This window comes from Gambusia affinis, linkage group LG17 (assembly GCF_019740435.1).
Source record: "Gambusia affinis linkage group LG17, SWU_Gaff_1.0, whole genome shotgun sequence".
NCBI lineage: Eukaryota > Metazoa > Chordata > Actinopteri > Cyprinodontiformes > Poeciliidae > Gambusia > Gambusia affinis.
In genome coordinates, this window is record NC_057884.1 from 2,594,239 (window position 1) to 2,612,784 (window position 18,546).

The 18,546-nt window shown below is 40.0% G+C and overlaps 3 protein-coding genes across 5 annotated transcripts; 2 read left to right on the top strand and 1 right to left on the bottom strand.

Annotated features, from left to right (window-relative positions):
• Nucleotides 1-791: 791 nt before the first annotated feature.
• On the top strand, nucleotides 792-9,563 carry LOC122819256 (dual specificity protein phosphatase 26). Of its 3 annotated transcripts, none has more exons than XM_044095836.1 (4): nucleotides 792-1,161; nucleotides 1,374-1,552; nucleotides 2,366-2,577; nucleotides 3,632-9,563. In XM_044095836.1, the coding sequence occupies exons 2-4, from the start codon at nucleotides 1,374-1,376 to the stop codon at nucleotides 3,841-3,843; spliced, it is 603 nt and encodes a 200-aa protein (XP_043951771.1). In that variant the 5' UTR covers nucleotides 792-1,161; the 3' UTR covers nucleotides 3,844-9,563. The 3 variants fall into 3 exon arrangements, with proteins under 3 accessions (XP_043951771.1, XP_043951770.1, XP_043951769.1); XM_044095835.1 differs by having other exon boundaries at nucleotides 793-1,267; nucleotides 1,369-1,552; XM_044095834.1 differs by having other exon boundaries at nucleotides 793-1,161; nucleotides 1,369-1,552.
• A 1,345-nt stretch (nucleotides 9,564-10,908) lies between these two features.
• ppiab (peptidylprolyl isomerase Ab (cyclophilin A)) lies at nucleotides 10,909-13,511 on the bottom strand. The gene is made up of 5 exons (XM_044095837.1): nucleotides 13,355-13,511; nucleotides 12,243-12,273; nucleotides 11,635-11,723; nucleotides 11,357-11,529; nucleotides 10,909-11,260 (listed from the first exon to the last, which is right to left on the bottom strand). Exons 1-5 carry the CDS (start codon nucleotides 13,421-13,423, stop codon nucleotides 11,128-11,130), a joined length of 495 nt encoding a protein of 164 aa, XP_043951772.1. The 5' UTR covers nucleotides 13,424-13,511; the 3' UTR covers nucleotides 10,909-11,127.
• A 1,477-nt stretch (nucleotides 13,512-14,988) lies between these two features.
• Nucleotides 14,989-18,213, top strand: LOC122819259. Its single transcript, XM_044095839.1, has 2 exons — nucleotides 14,989-15,435; nucleotides 15,707-18,213. The coding sequence occupies exons 1-2, from the start codon at nucleotides 15,195-15,197 to the stop codon at nucleotides 17,035-17,037; spliced, it is 1,572 nt and encodes a 523-aa protein (XP_043951774.1). The 5' UTR covers nucleotides 14,989-15,194; the 3' UTR covers nucleotides 17,038-18,213.
• Nucleotides 18,214-18,546: the final 333 nt, after the last annotated feature.

Consider the following 18,546-nt stretch of genomic DNA (forward strand, 5'->3'; position numbering starts at 1 on the left):
TCTTGCAAAAGTATTTAAACCTGTTGGACAATCCCACATTTTCTCACATTGCAACCACACACGGGTGTATATTTATTTGCATGCTTGTCAGATTTAATTGTGAAAGAAAAAAAAAGATACCTGATTTATCAAAAAATTTTGGGTTGGTTTGTTTGAGAAACACACCAAAAAAAAAAAAGTATAAATTGATTTGTTTGAGAACAAACCAACATTTTCTTACATCACAACTACACACTGATCTATAATGTTAGACTTAATTGTTCATAGAAATTAATACACGATTTTTCAAAATGTGTTGTTTTGTTTAGGAACATTTGGGAACTAAGAATCAGGATCCCAGGTCAGTGAAAAATATGGTTTTATTTTTTATATACCATGTTTTGTGTTAAATCAGTACGTTGTGCTATTGTGACTAAAATTCCAAATACTGAATAATACTCCTTGTTTCCTTTTTAAATAACTTTTTGTATTTAGTACTTAATCCTATCTTTACTAGGGATCGGTTTGATTTTGCAATCGCTGTAAATATTTCTTTGGATCCCAATTTTGAAATTTCGTTATCATTGTCTTATTTGCCATTATTTCGACAGAAAAGTCCAATTAACATTCTTATCTGCAGTCAAATGACAATATAGATAATCAATCGATTAAAACAGTTTTCATAACCAGCTAAACTGAACTACTATCGAGGATCATCAGATGTGATCGAAACATCCAGAACGCCATAGGTTTTACAAAGATACTATTTTTGAAGTTCTACCTTTTGGCCTGTAGATGGAGACAAACACCAACCGTCTGGGCGAGAAGGTCTCCGTCATACATGGGGAAAATAACTGTACAAATAACCTCCATTGTTTTTCGAAGAAACGACGGGAACCTCATCACACGGGAGAGACCACGGACCTGTCTGCACTGCTTGAGTAAGCATTACTTGTGTTTCATTGGTAAACGGGAGCTGTGATTGTGGAGCGACGGTCTTTACGACGACTTGTTGCGGGGACGGAGATGCGGCGGCGACGGCGGCGGGCGGTGGATGCTGAGAAGCGTCTGTAGTCTCCATCACCAACCATCCTTCCTCCCACAGCAGCTATATGAGTCAACATGGCCGCGGAGCAGCTCGACCTGCTCATCCTCTGAGCCGTAGTGCAAAGCAATACTGAGGTAAAGAAAAATACACGGTTCGTTTTATACATGCTCAGAAGGGCATTTTAATTTTAAGACATGGGGGAAAACGAGACAAAGAAAGTTTTTGGCTCCATATCCACAGGTAATATAATTTTATTGAATATGCTTGTATTTATGGCTCTGAAAGCAGTTTAAATACAGTTCCGTGCGATAAACGGGGTCGTTTTCTTCCTTTTTGTTCAGCATAGATGGCGTTCATGTCCCGCTTCTCTCGGTCTCGGAGCAGCTCCAGGTCTCCGAGCCGAAAGGAGTCTGAGCGTGACTCCCAGACACTGACGGTGTCCGAGCTGGAGAGGCTGCTGTACACGGGCAAGACGGCCTGCAACCATGCGGACGAAGTGTGGCCCAGGCTCTACATTGGAGACCAGTGAGTTGGTTTTCAGTAGAGCTGCTATTGCCAGAATGATGTATCAGACAGCAGAGAAGAGTAGAGGTTCCTGTTTACTCCCCAAACTATTCTCTTGAGCGAACCTCTCCCCATACATATAACACAACGTTGGCTTCGTAAGACTGACTACAGAGCTGCAATTCTTGTAAATTTCTGTGTATGTACAAAGGCTGCCCGAATACCAACACTGTTTAAAGAATCTGACCACAAGAAAAATTCAGCTGAGGTGTCACCAACATACTTATTCTGTTTTTAGTTTTAGTTAGTCCCTACCGGATGCAATAAAATATCTCCCATATATATATTTGTGTGTGTGTATATATATATATATATATATATATATATATATATATATATATATATATATACATAAACATCCCTGTAACTCCTGAACAGTAGCTGGATTTCTGTAATTTTTGCGTGGATTTACAATGATAGTGAATATGGATCGGGTGGTCACATAAATATGGGTCTTAATATTATGGATGATGCTGTTTGAGAAGGAGAGTGAGTGTCTCAGAGCAACAGGTTTTTTTTAATGATAATCATTGATTTTTAATGCCGTGGTCTTTAATTTGTTACTTTACATTTTGAAAGCATTGTTTTGCTATAGATCAACACTAAAGTTATAAAGTGCACATTGGGAATTTCAGTGCTTGAAATAAAGAAGACTACTCTCCCGAATGCACTTATTAGAAACAAGTTAGAAATACCAAAGTAAACATCCTCATTCTGTTAGGAAGAACAGCAGCTCAATAACTGAAAATGCTGATACGACTCTCCTGTCCTCAGAAACATTGCCTCCGACCGCCGTGAGCTGGCCAGACTCGGTATCACACACATTCTGAACTGCGCGCAGAGCAAGTGGCGAGGCGGAGCCGAGTATTACGCGGGAATGAACATCACCTACCACGGGATCGAGGCTCACGACTCCCCGACCTTTGACATGAGCGTCAACTTTTATCCGGCTGCCGAGTTTATCCACAAAGCCCTCTCGAGTGGAGGTAAATCTGTAAATACGAAGGCATTCGTACAGATAGAAACCATTCATTAATGACTGATTTACATTTTCATCAGTACTAATTCATAGTACAGTAAGCCTCGGCAGCAAAATCGGACCAAACCGCCTCTCATGATCAGACTGAGGCAGATTCCAAAGGACGAGTGACCCTAAAACAACCAGAACTTACTGTTTAGTGTCAAAACACCAACTCTGCCATAACATCACTTCCACAAAAAGATCATAACTGTGCAGATCTCTCCATGAGCTGTTGGTATCCCTGGTTAAAATGTATAAAACATTATTAAGATCTGAAATAAAGGAATTGATTACAGTAGCATAATCTGACATTGACCAGTTTTAGGGAAAAAAAATATCAACCTTTTATTTGAGTACATTTATGGGGAAAATGACATGATTAGTATGTAAAAATTAGAAATATTTGTGTAAAAGAAACACAATAAAAGAAAATGGAACCAGCCTATTGTAGAAATGAGGATTGTTGGGGTAAATTTTGAAGTGGTTAGATGCAAAAAAAAAAAAATTTGATTGATTGATTGATCTAAATCATAGAGTGCCTTGTAAAAAACATTTTTGAAGTTTATATACACTGAATTAAAAAAAAATAAAAAATTGACCGGGGGCTTTTTTTTCTGTCTGAAGCTGAATCGAATCAAACCTCTCTTGTTTCAGGTCAGTTAAAATGACCAAAGTTACTCCTACTTGCTAAATGCCACAGCAGAGAGAAAGAAAATGTCAGAGATTGATTTATTGATGTGTTTGATATTAGAGGTTTATCTACATAATCTCCTCCAACTGACCTAAAACAAGAGAAGTTTGGTCTGATTTAACTTCAGACAGTGAGAAATAAAAGGTCTATGAGTCAAAATCCAAATGAAGTGCATTGAAGTTTTTTTGTTGTATTGTGGCAAAATGTGCAAAAGCCCTGCAGGTTCAATCCAGACGGTTGCATTTTACCTTAAAAGTAAAAAAAAAAAAACAAGCTCTTCCTTAGCATGTTGGAAACATAATCATTTAACACCGGCACATGTGTGTAGGTAAGGTGCTGGTCCACTGCACAGTGGGAGTGAGTCGCTCAGCCACTCTGGTGCTGGCCTACCTGATGATCAGACAGAACCTGACGCTGGTGGAGGCCATCAGAACAGTCAAAGACCACCGAGGCGTCATCCCCAACCGAGGCTTCCTCCGCCAACTCAATGGACTGGACGGCATCCTGAGAGAAAGCCGGAAGACATCGCCGCAGAGCTGAAAACCCTCCCACACACACAACCACACATATAAGCCAAGGTAGCAGCCAGACACACAAAACAGAGACAAATTCAGAGCAACAAGTGACTTTCTGACGCTGGAGGCTCTGAGTGGCAAAAGGTGACTGAATGTCACTTTCCTGAGCTAACGGTAATCTTCATTTCTTTTCATCTGGTCAGTCCTTTCACGTGTACTGCTGGTGGTGCCCGTCAAGGTCACACTCTCCAGGGAGGGTCCAAGTTTCATCAGATTGATTAGCGGAGGCAATGACAGCCTCACACTGCCCTTTAAAGCATTCACACATTCATTTAACGAGTCATATTTTTACTGAAGGAAAAATCAGGGAAACCCTCAGGGAAACAGCAGAGGGTGACACTTTCAGGTCATGTAACTGGAGAATGCAACAATTGATGTGTTTCTGTCCTTCAGACCAAGTACTTTCCCTTTGGGATTTAGAAGTATTGACATTTTAAAGATAAAAAGCTACTGATTTGATGGAAAATTGGTAAACGAGCATTGATAGAACGTCACTCTGTGGCATGTAGGTTGGAGAGGTTTTAAAAGCACAACTCAAGTCCCCAAAATGCACGAGACAAAAATCAAACCCACACTGAAAACAAAGATGTGGATCCAGCAGAGTTTATTGTACTGCGATTGCCTTCATACAGGAAGTCTTGATAAAATCCCAACTAATTTCTGGAGAAACCAACATCTACTTCCTTTTTGGTTGACCCTCGACTTTAAACTTCTCACATTCCAGAGTACACTGGTGGCTTATACTTACTCACTTTACCAGTTTATTCCAGTTTACTCAATTCTAAATACCGACTTGCCGAATTAATGATTTCATACACGTTCATCTATGCCATGGCTTCTGCCATGGCTTCAGCATACATCACATCCAGTGATGTATGCTGAATCAAGAGGAGTGTTGCTAGGTGGTCTGTGGCGTGTATGAACCAGTGTGTTCGAATACTCACGGCCCGCAATCAAGTGACCAGGTATCAACTGTTTGGCTTCGAAGGAATTATGGAAGAACCTTCAGGAAACTAGAGCTGTAGAACAGAAAAGGCTTCCACACTATTCCCAGAGGCATTTTTTGAGGATTTGGCTCTAGTACGTCATTCCAGGGATTCTACTAAGGGTGTTCTGATGCTTTATAATGTTAGCCTCAGATATAGGTAGAAGGGATCAGAAGTCAGCCCAGAGCCCTTTGCACCAAGAAGAGTGGAAATGTTCTTGACTGTTTTTCTTGGCCGCAGGGTAGATTCTGAAGGCTCTCAAGGGATGACGTATCTCTTCCCAGCCATGGAGAATTTCAGATTCTTCTAAGGGAACTGAAAAACAGGGCTGGATGTTTGGAATTTCTGATTTAGCCTACATGAACATAGTAAGAAGTATCCTGTGCATTTAAGGCTGGAGATCAAAACTAGGGAGAGTGGAATGCACAACTCCAAATTGCACAGATGTGCTGCTGTCTGAGCACAGGATGCAGGTTTCTGCCAGAGAAAGTCCCTGGTATCTATGTTCAGGTGTTACCAGGTTGAGAATTGGGTCTGGTTCAGCTGCTGAGTCGACGTAGCAACGATTTATGCGTTCACTTTGCGCTCTAGGACATCATCACCTTTCCTGCAGACCTAAACAGTTCAAACATGTTGTGCAAGACAACATGTTTGAGCATGCTCCCCGTCAACGCCACCTCGCTCCACTCTGCATCACTTAAACAAAAACAGGTTTGGAAGCAGTGCACTGCTCCCGCTGCTCAACCCCTTAACTGTCATGATGACACCGGTATCCTCGTGGACACACTGACTTACATGTTAGCATTTTGAGGGCAACAAAGAAACAGTACACACCATCATGATTTGTTCTTTTCCTCTCCTTGCACTATGTTCCAGAACCGTGTGAAGGCACAGTTCCCGCTTTACATTCTTCTGCCCACATTGACAGGAAAAGTGACATTCTGTTGATACCAATCTCCAATTACACAACCAGATGGCTCTAAACGTCTACACTGAATTTATAGGCATTGTTTTTACTACTCAGATGATTCCATTGAATAAGTGCCCTGGCCTGAGCTATTGAGTCGTGCAGCAGTTGTAATATGGATCTAAACCAGCAACGCTTTGTAGCCGTTAGGTATTCAAAATAACAACATAGCTTTTTTCAGTGTGAATAGACTGCAGAATACTTTAACAGGCACGGCCTTTCATCTATGTCCATTAGTGCTACGATTGCGCTGAATTAAAAACTGTCCAGTCTAGTGTGTGTTTAAATGTTATATTGACTGGAAGGTCTCTTGGATTTTGTCACAAAATAATACCAGATATGTGCCACTGCAAAAGCTACTACCTGCCTGGCTGACAGGAAGTGTTGGGTGTTCAGAGCCCTGTCGTACCCAGTGCTCTCTGTGACTTATGCTAAGTGAGCCTTGTGCTTCCTAAAAACATTCTCAGTTTATGCTAACTTATTAAAAGTCATTTTTAGTGTTGTTGTTAAATACCTCAACTATAGTGTTTCAAATATACTTTTTGGAGTTGTTCTGTGCTATTCTACTGGCAAGACGAAGTTTGGGTGAGAAGACAGACGGTTCGTTGCTGAAAAGGTACATCTTGGATATGAACCTTTGTATTTGTAAAGTCTAGAATATAGATCTCAGCTAATTTAGAAATATCATTTTAGAGAGGCTGTCTCCCCAGAAAATCTTATCCTGCTCTCATTGGTTATCTGTAGTAGCATGGACAGACTCCGCCCATATTTCCATATTGACCCTTTGCATGCGACATCACACTCTTCAAAAAGTAGCCCACATGGCCATGACGGAACGTCCAAGCCACCTATGCGCATGTTAACTCTTGCAAAACTTGTCAATAAAACAGAGTTGGTAGTCTAATATGGTCACAGGGTGCTGCACGGACGAGGATTCGAAAGATGATGGTGATGCATAGCAGCAACTTGAACAAGTAGCAGGCATGGCTAAACTGGCAAAACTAACTTGGGAAAACAATCGCAGTCGTCTGTTCAATACTTTGATCCCTCAGGCGTCCGTCATGGTACCTCAGTATGATCAGGTGACAGAGCTGCAAAGGGTCAATAAGGTTCGTTAGAACTTAAAACTCCTGACAGTCTTTCAATAGAGAAAAAACTAAACTTGCTCTCATTGGTGGTAACTTGTAGCTGTATAGAAGTCTTATAGAGGTCAACACATAAACAGATGAACTTTTTCACTGAACCTTTAAGGGTTTGGTTTGAAACCATGTTAAGTTGCCGTCCCTCCAAACACTGGTCTCCCGTAGAGATCATTATTCCAGGTCAGTCATTGCCAGACAATTTGGGCTATATAGGGGTCTTGTCCAGATTTACTCTTAACAAAGATGTTAAAAGTCAGGCATCACCAACTGCTTTCATCAACCCTAGCCCAAACTTTTACTTTCAGGAAACTTCCATGTTTGGACAGAAGTCCAAATGTCTTAATCAAAATTCAAGGTTTCATTTTGACTCTTTAAGCAGTGCGAGCTTTTGATTTTAAAATACGAAGCAGCGGTTAACCCAAGACATGGAAATATATTTGAATGTTTGTGTTGTCCAAATTTCTTGATTCTTGTCTCAGTGGTCCACAATGCAAGAACATAATAGTCCCTGGAGACCATAACCACAATGCAGCTTTTGGTCGAGATTTGTAAAGGGACTAACAGAAGAAAGCTGCAGTGAGATCAGGCATCTGAAAAGGCGGGAATTTTTCATTCTTGCTATTTTTGACCAATAAACACATTTGAAACCTGTGGATCAAGAATTGGTATTTTCCTGAAACACAGGAAATTCTTTTTGTGGTATTATATTTTGTTTACATCAAAACTAGCTAAGTTAATAACATGTTGTTACTGTGATATGTTTTTTTGTTTTTAAATCTCCCCAAAATTAAAAATCTCTGCAACAGTTTTTTAACAATAAAGCCTGAAGCTTGAATGGAGCCTGATCCTCCCACAACCCTTTTAATGTTGAGAATTGTAAACTTCATAATCTTCTGAGTCATCAGATACCACTACTTTAATGTTTAAACCCACATTTGGCTGTTATGTCAAATCACTTTCATTATGAATACACTTCATAAAACATCAGGTTGTCTCAGCTTGGAAAACAAGAGAGCTGAAACTGGACATTACCTACATTATCTAAGTGTTACGTTGCGGCTTACGGATCATGGCTTCATGCCTTCACCATGTTGTGGCCCCGTTGATCACAGTGGGCTCCAGTGTTTTTTCCAAAAGAAAGTACCAGAACACATCTGAAGACTCCCTCTAACTGGGTGACAAACACGTATCAGCAGGTTCCCGGCGTCTTTTGGTTTGTCTTTACTATGCGCTTGTTTTCTGATGCCTTCTGCATCTCGTGTTTCAGTGTTGTCCATCTTGATGTTCGGTCTAAGCAGACAGCATTACAAGGTTATTTAAGTGACAACATTTTTGTACAGCTTAGGCTGAACTTCAGAGGTCTGATGTTTCTTCTGCTCAGTGTTCTCCTCCAGACAGAGGAGCATATATGATGTCCTATTAACAGCATTACCTGCTGATCTGAATAAGCTAAGCTACTAACATAGAGATGGCAGTCAAAGAACAATTAAGAACTCTCCTAAAAGAGCACGGAGGAAAACGTTTTCATTGCGACTTTCAGCTTTCCTGCGGTATGTTTTGTATTTGTGACTTTGTTGTGCTGTGACTTGTTCTTCCCGTTTATATCCCTGGGTCCTAGCAGCAGCCCTTTGATAGGAAGACTGGAATTCCAGTGAATTTATTTTTGTATCACTCTGTCTGTGATTCCCCCCGAAAGGAGATGTTCATGCCTTAATCTGTGTTCTTCAACTTGGTCTTGTTACGGTGAGAAACTATGACAATTGTCAACTTTGTTTTGATAAATGCTGTAATCGGTCATAAATAAATAGAAAAATCCTTTGAGTTTTATCGTGGTTTTTTTTTTGGTATTTAATACCCCTACATTCTACAATGTAAAGGATAATTCACAATTGGATAATGCCAAACATGGCAGACTAGCTTAGGTTTGCAAACCTATTCATGATGAGTGAGTATGGTGGTACTTTGGAAATATTTTAAAGGAGTTTTTTTGGAAGACTTTTACAATAACTTTCCTCAAATCTCATGGAAAGCAGAGAGATACTGCTTTATTTGATCCTTTGTGCTGACATGTGACGGTAAATGTAACTTTTTGTCACTCGCCATGTCGATCACAGACTATGACTTCACACCAAGTTAGTCTGAGGCAGCAGAAACCTAACATTTTTTAACATTTTTGCAGAAAATTTGGAACAAAAGAACCCCCTTATAAGTATGGACCAGTTTGATCTGATTATTCTGCATGAATTTCCTCACTTGTGAAAATCTGAAGGGACTGTTTTACTAGAACTAATTTGCTGGACCTCTGTTGAATTACATCAGCCACTTAAAAGGTCGTGAATATTTAAGCAATCTCATTTTTATGCTCACCAGTTTTTGTCATTTTCTAGAAATGGTATGTTTTTGTAATAAAACCAAACAAAACATTTGATCGTCACTGTTGATTTGTAAAAGCCTTATGCTGTGCTAACACGTCTCGGTTGGGTTGTTAATGGTCCACTCAACCCAACCAGGTGAAGAAAATGGACATGTTGCTGGTTCTATTCCAGTGAACCATATCTCTATAAGCAATTTGGAAGAAATGCTGGTCAGTCAGTATAACCAGGATTTTGTAGAGCACCAGTGTAATGAGCGTACTGAAATGTCTGTGGAAGGCAAACAGTTCATGGATGTTAGATCAAAATCAGCTTTGCTTAAAGATGGGCACTATTACCTGACGTTTCCCTTTTTTAATCCATCCATCCATTTTCTATTCACCCTTTGTCCCTAATGGGGTCAGGAGGGTTGCTGATTCCAGCTAACGTTCCAGGCGAGGTACACCCTGGGAGAATTTAGAGAAACCAATTAACCGGACAGTCATGTTTTTGGACTGTGGGAGGAAACTGGAGAACCTGGAGAGAACCCACCATGCACAGGGAGAACATGCAAACTCCATGCAGAAAGACCCCGGGCCGGGAATCGAACCCAGGACCTTCTTGCTGCAAGGCAACAGCTCTATGAACTGCGCCACTGTGCAGCCCTTTTTTAATCCTGAAGTAAAAATGCCCAACAAACAGGTGGCCCAGAAGAGAGCGCAATGTCTGTTAAAACTTTGTCACAACAATAATCTGTTAAAGAAATATCCGACCATTCAGAATCTGACCCCGAGGTTAAAGGTCAGGCACTAACATGTGCAGCTGTGTTGAAATATGTGTGCTCCACTACTAAGCAGATAATGTACTTTTCCAGTTGGACAAAGCTAACTGGACTTCTGCATAAGATGATGTTTAAATGAATTATGTGACAATATGAAGATATTGAAAAGCCAAGTCGGCTAATGTTAATATTAATAATGCATTTGGTAATGGTCACTTATGTAATTCTTGTTGTACATAAATGATGTTGTGGCCATTTGTGTTCAATTTTGTGATTGTAATTTCTACCAATTTGATTTTCTTCTTTGGGCAGTAAAATATATTTTAGTTTAGAACCTAAATCTGTATTTCTTTTTTAGATTTGGAATTGTTTGGATTACTTTGTTGACTTTTAGACCCTCCCATCAATTTGCATAATTAAGAACAATGGGTGTTTGGTGGAGGTCTATTGTCTGGTAAATGTCAAACAATAGATGACGGGAGGTTTGTGTAAAATGATTTTTTTTTGACCACTTTTCGAATGTCAGATTAAGTTAACCTTCGTTTTCAACTAAGCTGTAAGAGATTTTTAGTAGTTATTCTGTCTATGTTTTTACAAGGAATAAAGTATATATATTTTTTCAAACAATCAAGTCAAAAATGCGTGCAAGAATCAAAGAATCATCTTTAAGCACCTGTTACCACCCACAGCCTTTGTTGGAAATTTTTGGATTTTGAACCTGGAAGGTTGCGAGGGGCACTGAAGGAAACAAGTAGACAAGTGAAACAAGCGTGTTTTCTAGGAACAAAAACATACACACTGGCTGGATTTTACAGCCACTGTTTTTTTAATTATTATTATTAACATCAGTGTAATTTATGCTGATTGTCATAATACGTATTGTCCTCCAAAGAAAGACAACAGAAGCTACAAGATGTCCCACCACACAACTGAACACAGCAGATGAGTTTAAACAGGAAGAAGGTATTTCACCAAGGTCAACTCATTAACCTTACAGAGAGCAGGTCAAACAGCTGCCCTGCTCACAGCTGATCACAATAAGCAATGACAATCTTGACACTTGTCCTGCCCTTAGAACTTCCATACGATTCCATCTTTCGGACAACATCCATGCCCTCCACAACTTGGCCGAACACCACGTGCTTTCCATCCAGCCTGCACAGCAGAACAGCCCATCGTCAGTGTGTGTGTGTGTGTGTGTGTAGCAACAGCGAGTCCGAGCTCAAGCTCTGAACGGGGCGTCAGACTCACCAGGGTGTCCTTTCCGTGCAGATGAAGAACTGGGAGCCGTTGGTGTTTGGTCCTGAGTTCGCCATGGACAGGATCCCTGGTCCTGTGTGCTTCAGCTGAAAGTTCTCATCAGCAAACATATTACCATAGATGGACTTGCCTCCAGTTCCATTATGTTTGGTGAAATCTCCACCCTAAATGTTCAAGAGGAGAAAGAGGTCTTCTGGATTCAGTGCTGCCATCCATCCCTCCCATTAGGTCAGATCGTTGCCAACAGTAATTTCCTGCGCTTACTCTACCTGGCACATGAACCCGGGGATAATACGGTGGAAGGTGGAGTCTTTGTAACCAAACCCTTTGTCTCCGGTGCACAAGACCCGGAAATTTTCTGGAGAAACATAAATGTCACTAATCTTCAGACACAAACATCGACTGTAACCAAGAAAAATAAAAAACAGAACAGTTTGTGTGCAATATAACTGCAGCAGATGATTAAATATACTAGTATGAGTATTTGTAATCATCAACCTCAGTCTGAAAATAAAAAAAGCACTTGGTCATCTTGGCACAGGTCCCCTTTATTACCAAATATTTGATAACCAGTACAATCTTTCTTTCTGTTCTTATTGGGATTTGTTTATATTTGTCTTTTTTTTTTTCCTTTTTCAGGATTTTTTTTTTTTTTTTTTCAAAATCATACATTTTCTTTTTAGTCACGTTGCACTTATCTAGAGTTAATATCTTGGTGATTTTTCTTGGATCCCTATCAATATTCAGAATAAACTTAATTAATGAATAATAAACTCCTGAGGATTAATGTCCCATTTCCCAGAATCAGGTGTGATTCTGTTTCAGTGAAGCAGCAGCAGCTCAGTTAACTCTGAAGGAAGCTTCCAGGGTCACTAACCTGCAGTCTTTGGGACCACATCAGATCGCAGCTGTCACACAGAGAGGAAAGCAAATAAATTAAAATGCAAGTTCACATCAATAATTTCAGAAATCTTTAAAAACTTCAGTAATTTCCTTAACTAGTGCCCTGGCCCCTAGCTAGTTAGACCACTGTAAAGGAAGGAGTCTTCCCTATGATTAAGAAGGTGATAATATGTATGTTATTTTTGTCATAATTAAAATCTTAAACTGTGTTTAGCTAATCTGTGTAACATAAATTTTCACTTTTTTAATTCAATTCCAGAAATAAATAAACTCAGATGCAGCTGAAAGCTGCTCTCTAACAGCTTTCCTGTCTGAACCGCTGTCAAATATAGACCAGTAGAGATCAGGGGGGAAAACATGATTGGGGTGTCACTAAAAATCAAGTTATAACCTCTGTTTCGCTCCCCAAGTCGTTCAAAGGTCAGAGTTCACAGATGACTCAGTGACAAAGGCTCACACTCTTGTCGGAAAAAGGAACACAATGTGAAAACGTCCAACTACACAAGTCAGACAAGTCTGACCAGTCAAAGCTGTTGGCAGCCAACGCTGCGGGGTGGGGCTCAGCAAAGCGATGTCTCAACAAGCCGGGCTGCTGAACAGGTTTGGGGAGAATCGTTTTGAAACGTTTGAGAGCCGTTTAAAACGCCGATCTGGTTTCCAGAGTGCCAACATTCAAATTGGTCCTATCCTCTTCATTTTTGACGTGGGGGGTTTCCATGTGTTTAACATCTTTGGAAAACTCAGAACCTGTAAAGAAGTCAAAACGGGGAGGCTTGTTCGTGGCTTTACTGGGACCAGTTACATTTTGCTCTCAGCCATTTTCTGCTCTGTCAGCGCAGAGTTTGGGAGTTTCCACTTCAGCCTTACAGGATTTCTTATGACCTGCACGCACTTTTAGACATGATTATTCAACACAGTCTCACTCCCGACTCGTCATATATGTGTTGGATTATTGGCGTCAGTTGCGACATAAACGACATCAGAATACATGACTAAACAAAGGCAAAGTTGTCAGCAGGGTCAGTCACAGGTACGGATCTCTGTATCACTCCTGAACTCAGACTTACGTGAGCAGCTTCAGCTTACCTCCATTACGATCCTGCCAAGTGGTTTCCCATCAGCCGTGATGTCAAAAAAAACTCTGGGGTTTGCCATTTCTGCAGCTCTGAAGGGATGAGTAGAAGACGCGCGAGTCCAGACAACTCACTGAGAGACTCTGTTTAGTTTAGTTAATATGTGACGAAAAGCTCTCTAACAGCCAATTAATAAACCCGCACTAGAAAAACCTTCAAAGTGGACCAATAGGGATCCAGATAGGCGTGTGCAAACCGACAGACTTTTGAGACCGAGGCAGAGACCGAAGGAAAATATAAATCACCTAATAAAACCCATAGTTTTAATAGGGAAAGTTTATTTTATTTTAATATTTTTTAATAAAGTTTTTTCTTTTTTGTTTTCATCTTTTTCGCATCAAAATTAATACTACAGAAGCTTTGAGCGACAATATATCAAATAAATGTAACTCAGCAATAAGCAGGCTTAGATAACTTCCTATCGAGGAGCTCACGGTGTTGAGGTGAAGCGCTGTGGCCCCCAACCCGGGGACTCGATTCCCGAACCCCCGACCCCCAAACCTTTCTCTGCCCATTTCCTGTCTGAAATAAATGTACGGAGCCCCTGAAGGGATACTAAAGGGAGGGGGGGGGAAAGAAAATAAACTTTTCTTACAGATACTGTCTGGTGCGCGCGAGCACGTCAAAGTATCCACCAGACAATACGTGGTGCGCACCAGATTGAGAAGGTTTATTTTTATTTTATTTTTTTCGTGAATGTCCCTTTATGGGCACCGTAGTTCCGTACACAAGTTCCTCAACACCTCAAATAAAACAAAAATAAATAACTAGAAGCACATTATGAAATTGTTTTGTCATTTTAAAATGACAAAACTCCACTTTTAATAGTTTCCTAATATTTATTTATTTATTTATTTATTTATTTATTTATTTATTTATTTATTTATTTATTTATTTATTAATTATTTGGGACGTTTGTATTTTACAATGACTGTAAAAACAAAGTAAAAAAAGAAATTATTTCTGTATTCTAAAATGATTTAAATCTAATCCCACATGAATAAAAATACAGAAATAATTCACTGTCTTTATTTCTCAAACAAAATATCTCAGTTGAAAAGCCTGTATTGCTTCCATTGGCAGCTATTGCTGATAATGTTTTTTTATTATTATTTCTCTTCATCATTGCTCTCATGAAGTCTTCGCCATTCTTTAGTTTTATGGAAATGGCTTCATCCTGGACTCTAGTAAATGTTAGAAAAAACAATCCTCTCCTCTTCAAATGTTTGAAAATCAGCCTCTGTTCCCTTTTGATCTTTCCCTGAGAGGTTTGACTGGCAGACCTGTCAACCTGGTCACGTCTGTACTGCGCAGTTAACAACAGCCACTCAGAGACTCTGTCAATATATTTATTGACTTTACAGACAAAAACCAAAACAAAAACACATTTTAAAAAAAAAAACCCCTCGAACAAAATCAGAATCGGCAGGTCAAGCTTTATAAAGTTCAGCAGCGATCGGCCAGAAAACTGCAATCGGTGTGTTTCTCCATAACAGCAACAATTGCTTCTCAAGTAAGCTCCACAAAGCGCTGATTCAGAGGCGGTCGCACTTTCTGATGATGATTTGATCAAGTGCGTCTGACTAACAACACCTTTTCAGTTATTTGGAGCAATAGGAACTTGGATTTTGACCATTTTCACTCCACCTTTGTTTAATTAATAGAGCTTTGGAACGTGACGTCACTGTTATGGGCGTAGAGATATGAGCGCCTTCTTGTATGGCCATAAACACAACCGCGCGAAACGACTGTCTCAGATATTTTGAATATAAGTTACTTAAAATTAATCAGCAATGGTTCACACTTGCTGCGTTTCTGGATGTACTGTCCGGTCACACGACCGAAAAGGTAAAAGGATGGAAAACGGACTTTCGTTTCACGGTTTTCCTGCCTGGAAACAACGCGAGGGAGCAAAGCTATCGGAGCTCACGAAAAGGAGACGAATGGCCTGGATATCAGCGGTGGGACGTCCTGATATTAAGTTCTCCAACATCCCAAGATACCTAAAAGTTTGCTCCAGACATTTCCATTCTGGTGAGTGTCTAAATTCGCTTTGTTGGTGTTGTGTCATTTTTTTTTTTTTTGCTAGAATTTTTTCCGGGTGTACTCATGTTCAGATATGTTGAGTTCATTTAAGTGGGTCATCCTTGTTTAGGTCGGGCTTATATTTTTTATGTAGCATAGTCCGAGTTTTGACAGCGGATATTTGTGTAATTCCATTTTTACAAAGCAAACTATTTAAGTTTTCTAGTGGTATAATTTACAGTGTAAATACTGATGTGGGTTCCGATATGCTCTCTTCAAGGCAAACCGTCCTATGAAATGGATGAGCTCAACCTAGACTGGTTTCCAACGCTGAATCTGGGTCACTGCGAGGTAAAAGCCACAACATCGGACCGACATGCACGTAAATTAACGAGGCGACACGGCAGCGCAGTTGAAGGCCAGGCAGCAAACACCACGGTAGATCAACAAGTGGGGGAGCAAGTTACAGAATCACCAGAAGAGGTAAATAATGACAACACAGCAGCGGAGGCTGTAGGAGAGGAGCAAGTTGGAGAGGCTGATGAGGAAACCCCAGGAGAGGAGCTCAGCAAGGCTGCAAACTCCGGAGAGGAACATGAACCAGCAGCAAAAAGGCAACAACTAGAATGTTACTGGTGTGAACAGAGGAGAGAAGAAATAAACCGCCTGTTACAGGAGAACAGGGAGCTCAGGTCAGAGCTGAGTAAAAAACAGCTGGATGCAGATTTTCTCAAGGATGACACAGAAAAAGTAGAATATTATACAGGACTTCCGTGCTTTGTCATTTTGTTGTCATTGTTTAACACTGTTAGGCCTTTTCTGCCAGCATCAAAAGATCTCTCCCAGTTTCAAATGGTTTTACTTACATTAATGCGTCTAAGACTCGATCTGCCTGTTCAGCATCTTTGCCATCTTTTTAATGTGTCTCATAAAACTCTGTCTAATGCCTTTGCTGACACCCTTGATGTGTTGTACGCACGCCTTAAGCCCATGGTCAGCTGGCCCGAGAGGCACTGCTTACAAGCTGCAATGCCTCCTCGGTTTTTGGAAACCTTTGGAGACCGTGTAGCAATTATTGTTGACTGTTTTGAATTAGGCAGAGAAAGACCCTCCAATTTAAAAGCGCAAGCACAATCCTTCTCCCGGCACAAAGGCAGACACACTATGAAATACCTCATCGGTGTGACACCACATGGGTCCATCTCTTTTATTTCTAAGGGATGGGGCGGGCGTGCATCAGACAAGCACATAACTGAAAACTGTGGCCTTCTCTCCAATTTATTACCTGGGGACGTTGTGTTAGCGGACAGAGGCTTTGATATCAAAGACAGTGTAGGAATGATGTGTGCTGAGGTTCAAACGCCGACATTCACTAAAAGGAGACGTCAACTGGACGCTAAAGACGTCGAAGACACGCGAGCTTTAGCTCACCTCAGAGTTCACGTGGAAAGAGTGATGGGCTGCATGAGGAACAAATACAAAATGTTACACAGAACTACACCAATTCAGCTGCTGCTTCCATGTGAGGGTGAAGAGGTGACGCGTCTCGACAAGGTTGTGTATGTGTGCTGCAGCTTAGTGAACATGTGTTCTAGTGTGGCTGTGAAATGAAAGCTGCACATGTTGACATGGAACTGCACTGATGTCAATTAAAATGCAGGTTGGAAAAAAATAAAAAGATTTTCTGAACTCATTTTGAAATATTTATACAGTCAGTACTGTTTTATGTAAAATGTAGATAGTAAAAATTCGTGATTTTTGCATTGGAATGTGTGTAGAGTTGAATAACAACATGGGAGTGGCTGATTTCTCTCATTTAATAATTTAATGTGGTAAACGTGAAACATTTGATTCAAGCACTTCAAGTCGCATGTAAACAGGCGATGAAGTGGATTACATTTTAAGTAAAAAAATGTAAATATTTCATATAGTAAATATACATGGAATGAAATAGATTACATTTTTAAATGAGCATATTATGTGATTAAAGGTAAACGCTTATAAAATCAGACAGTTTGCAGTAAATTTCATGTAACAAGCAAACCAGGTGAAAGAGCCCATCTTTAAACATTGGACGTGTAATTATGAAATAAATCACACCTTTTAGTAAATACTGGTGTGAATAGTGTGTAATATTCCTCCATTCCTGACAAACCAACAGCCTTCCTGTGCTCTAATAGCGTGTCAAGGAGAGGATCCAAGTCTTCCAGATTTGCAGGTGGGATTTTTCTTTGTTGTGAACGGTTTCTTCTGGCTGTTGCTGAGACTTCAGCATGGATTCTTTTGAGAAGCTGAAGTACTGGAGTCAATTTTATGGCCAAACTTCTGGGTGAACCTTTTGGCTCATCTGTAGCAGTTTCTGTGCCTCATATCTTCGCTGTTGCTTCCACCTTAGAAAGTAGGGCACCTATATGGGTGCAGGTCTCTGCTGCCCCTGCCATGCAGGTGCAATGTTCACTCTCAACAGTCCCAGTGTTGCTCAGCATGACCAACGGTGTTCAACGGTGGCTCAGAGAGTCTCAGAGTTCATAAACCTGATGACACAAATTTAAAATGGTGAATGAAAAGACAGAAACATTTAAAAAAAAATGTGTACATGTGAATCTACAGGTAGTTGAACTGTTTATTATAGAATAATAACCATGACATTGTAATTTCAAAGAGGTGATCAATTACAAAGCTGAAGTTGGGTTCTGATTGTAGCTTCCAATAGGTTAAATGCATACTTTACTTCCTTGAGCATCTGTGGTCTACTTATTTAAAAATTACAATATTTCATCAATTACACCCAAATTATCTGATTATTGTGAAGTAAAATAATCAGTTTGTTTAACCTGCTGCCCTCAGGGAGACGCTGCAGGTGCACCAAAGGCAATAAACACATTGAATTCTCACATGCATCCCAGAAGTACTTTATTGAAATTATTTTTAAAAATTAAGTTATGGATAAAGCACTCTTTTATTCATTTATTTAATATATTTTATTTGCCTAGTTTTTTTTTTATTGTTGTTTCTTTTGTTTTTGTGCTACGGAAGAGGATTAGGGCCACAGAAAAAAAAAAAGAATTCTGACTTTAATCTCAGAATTATTTTTATTTATTTTTTTCGGTGGCCCTAATC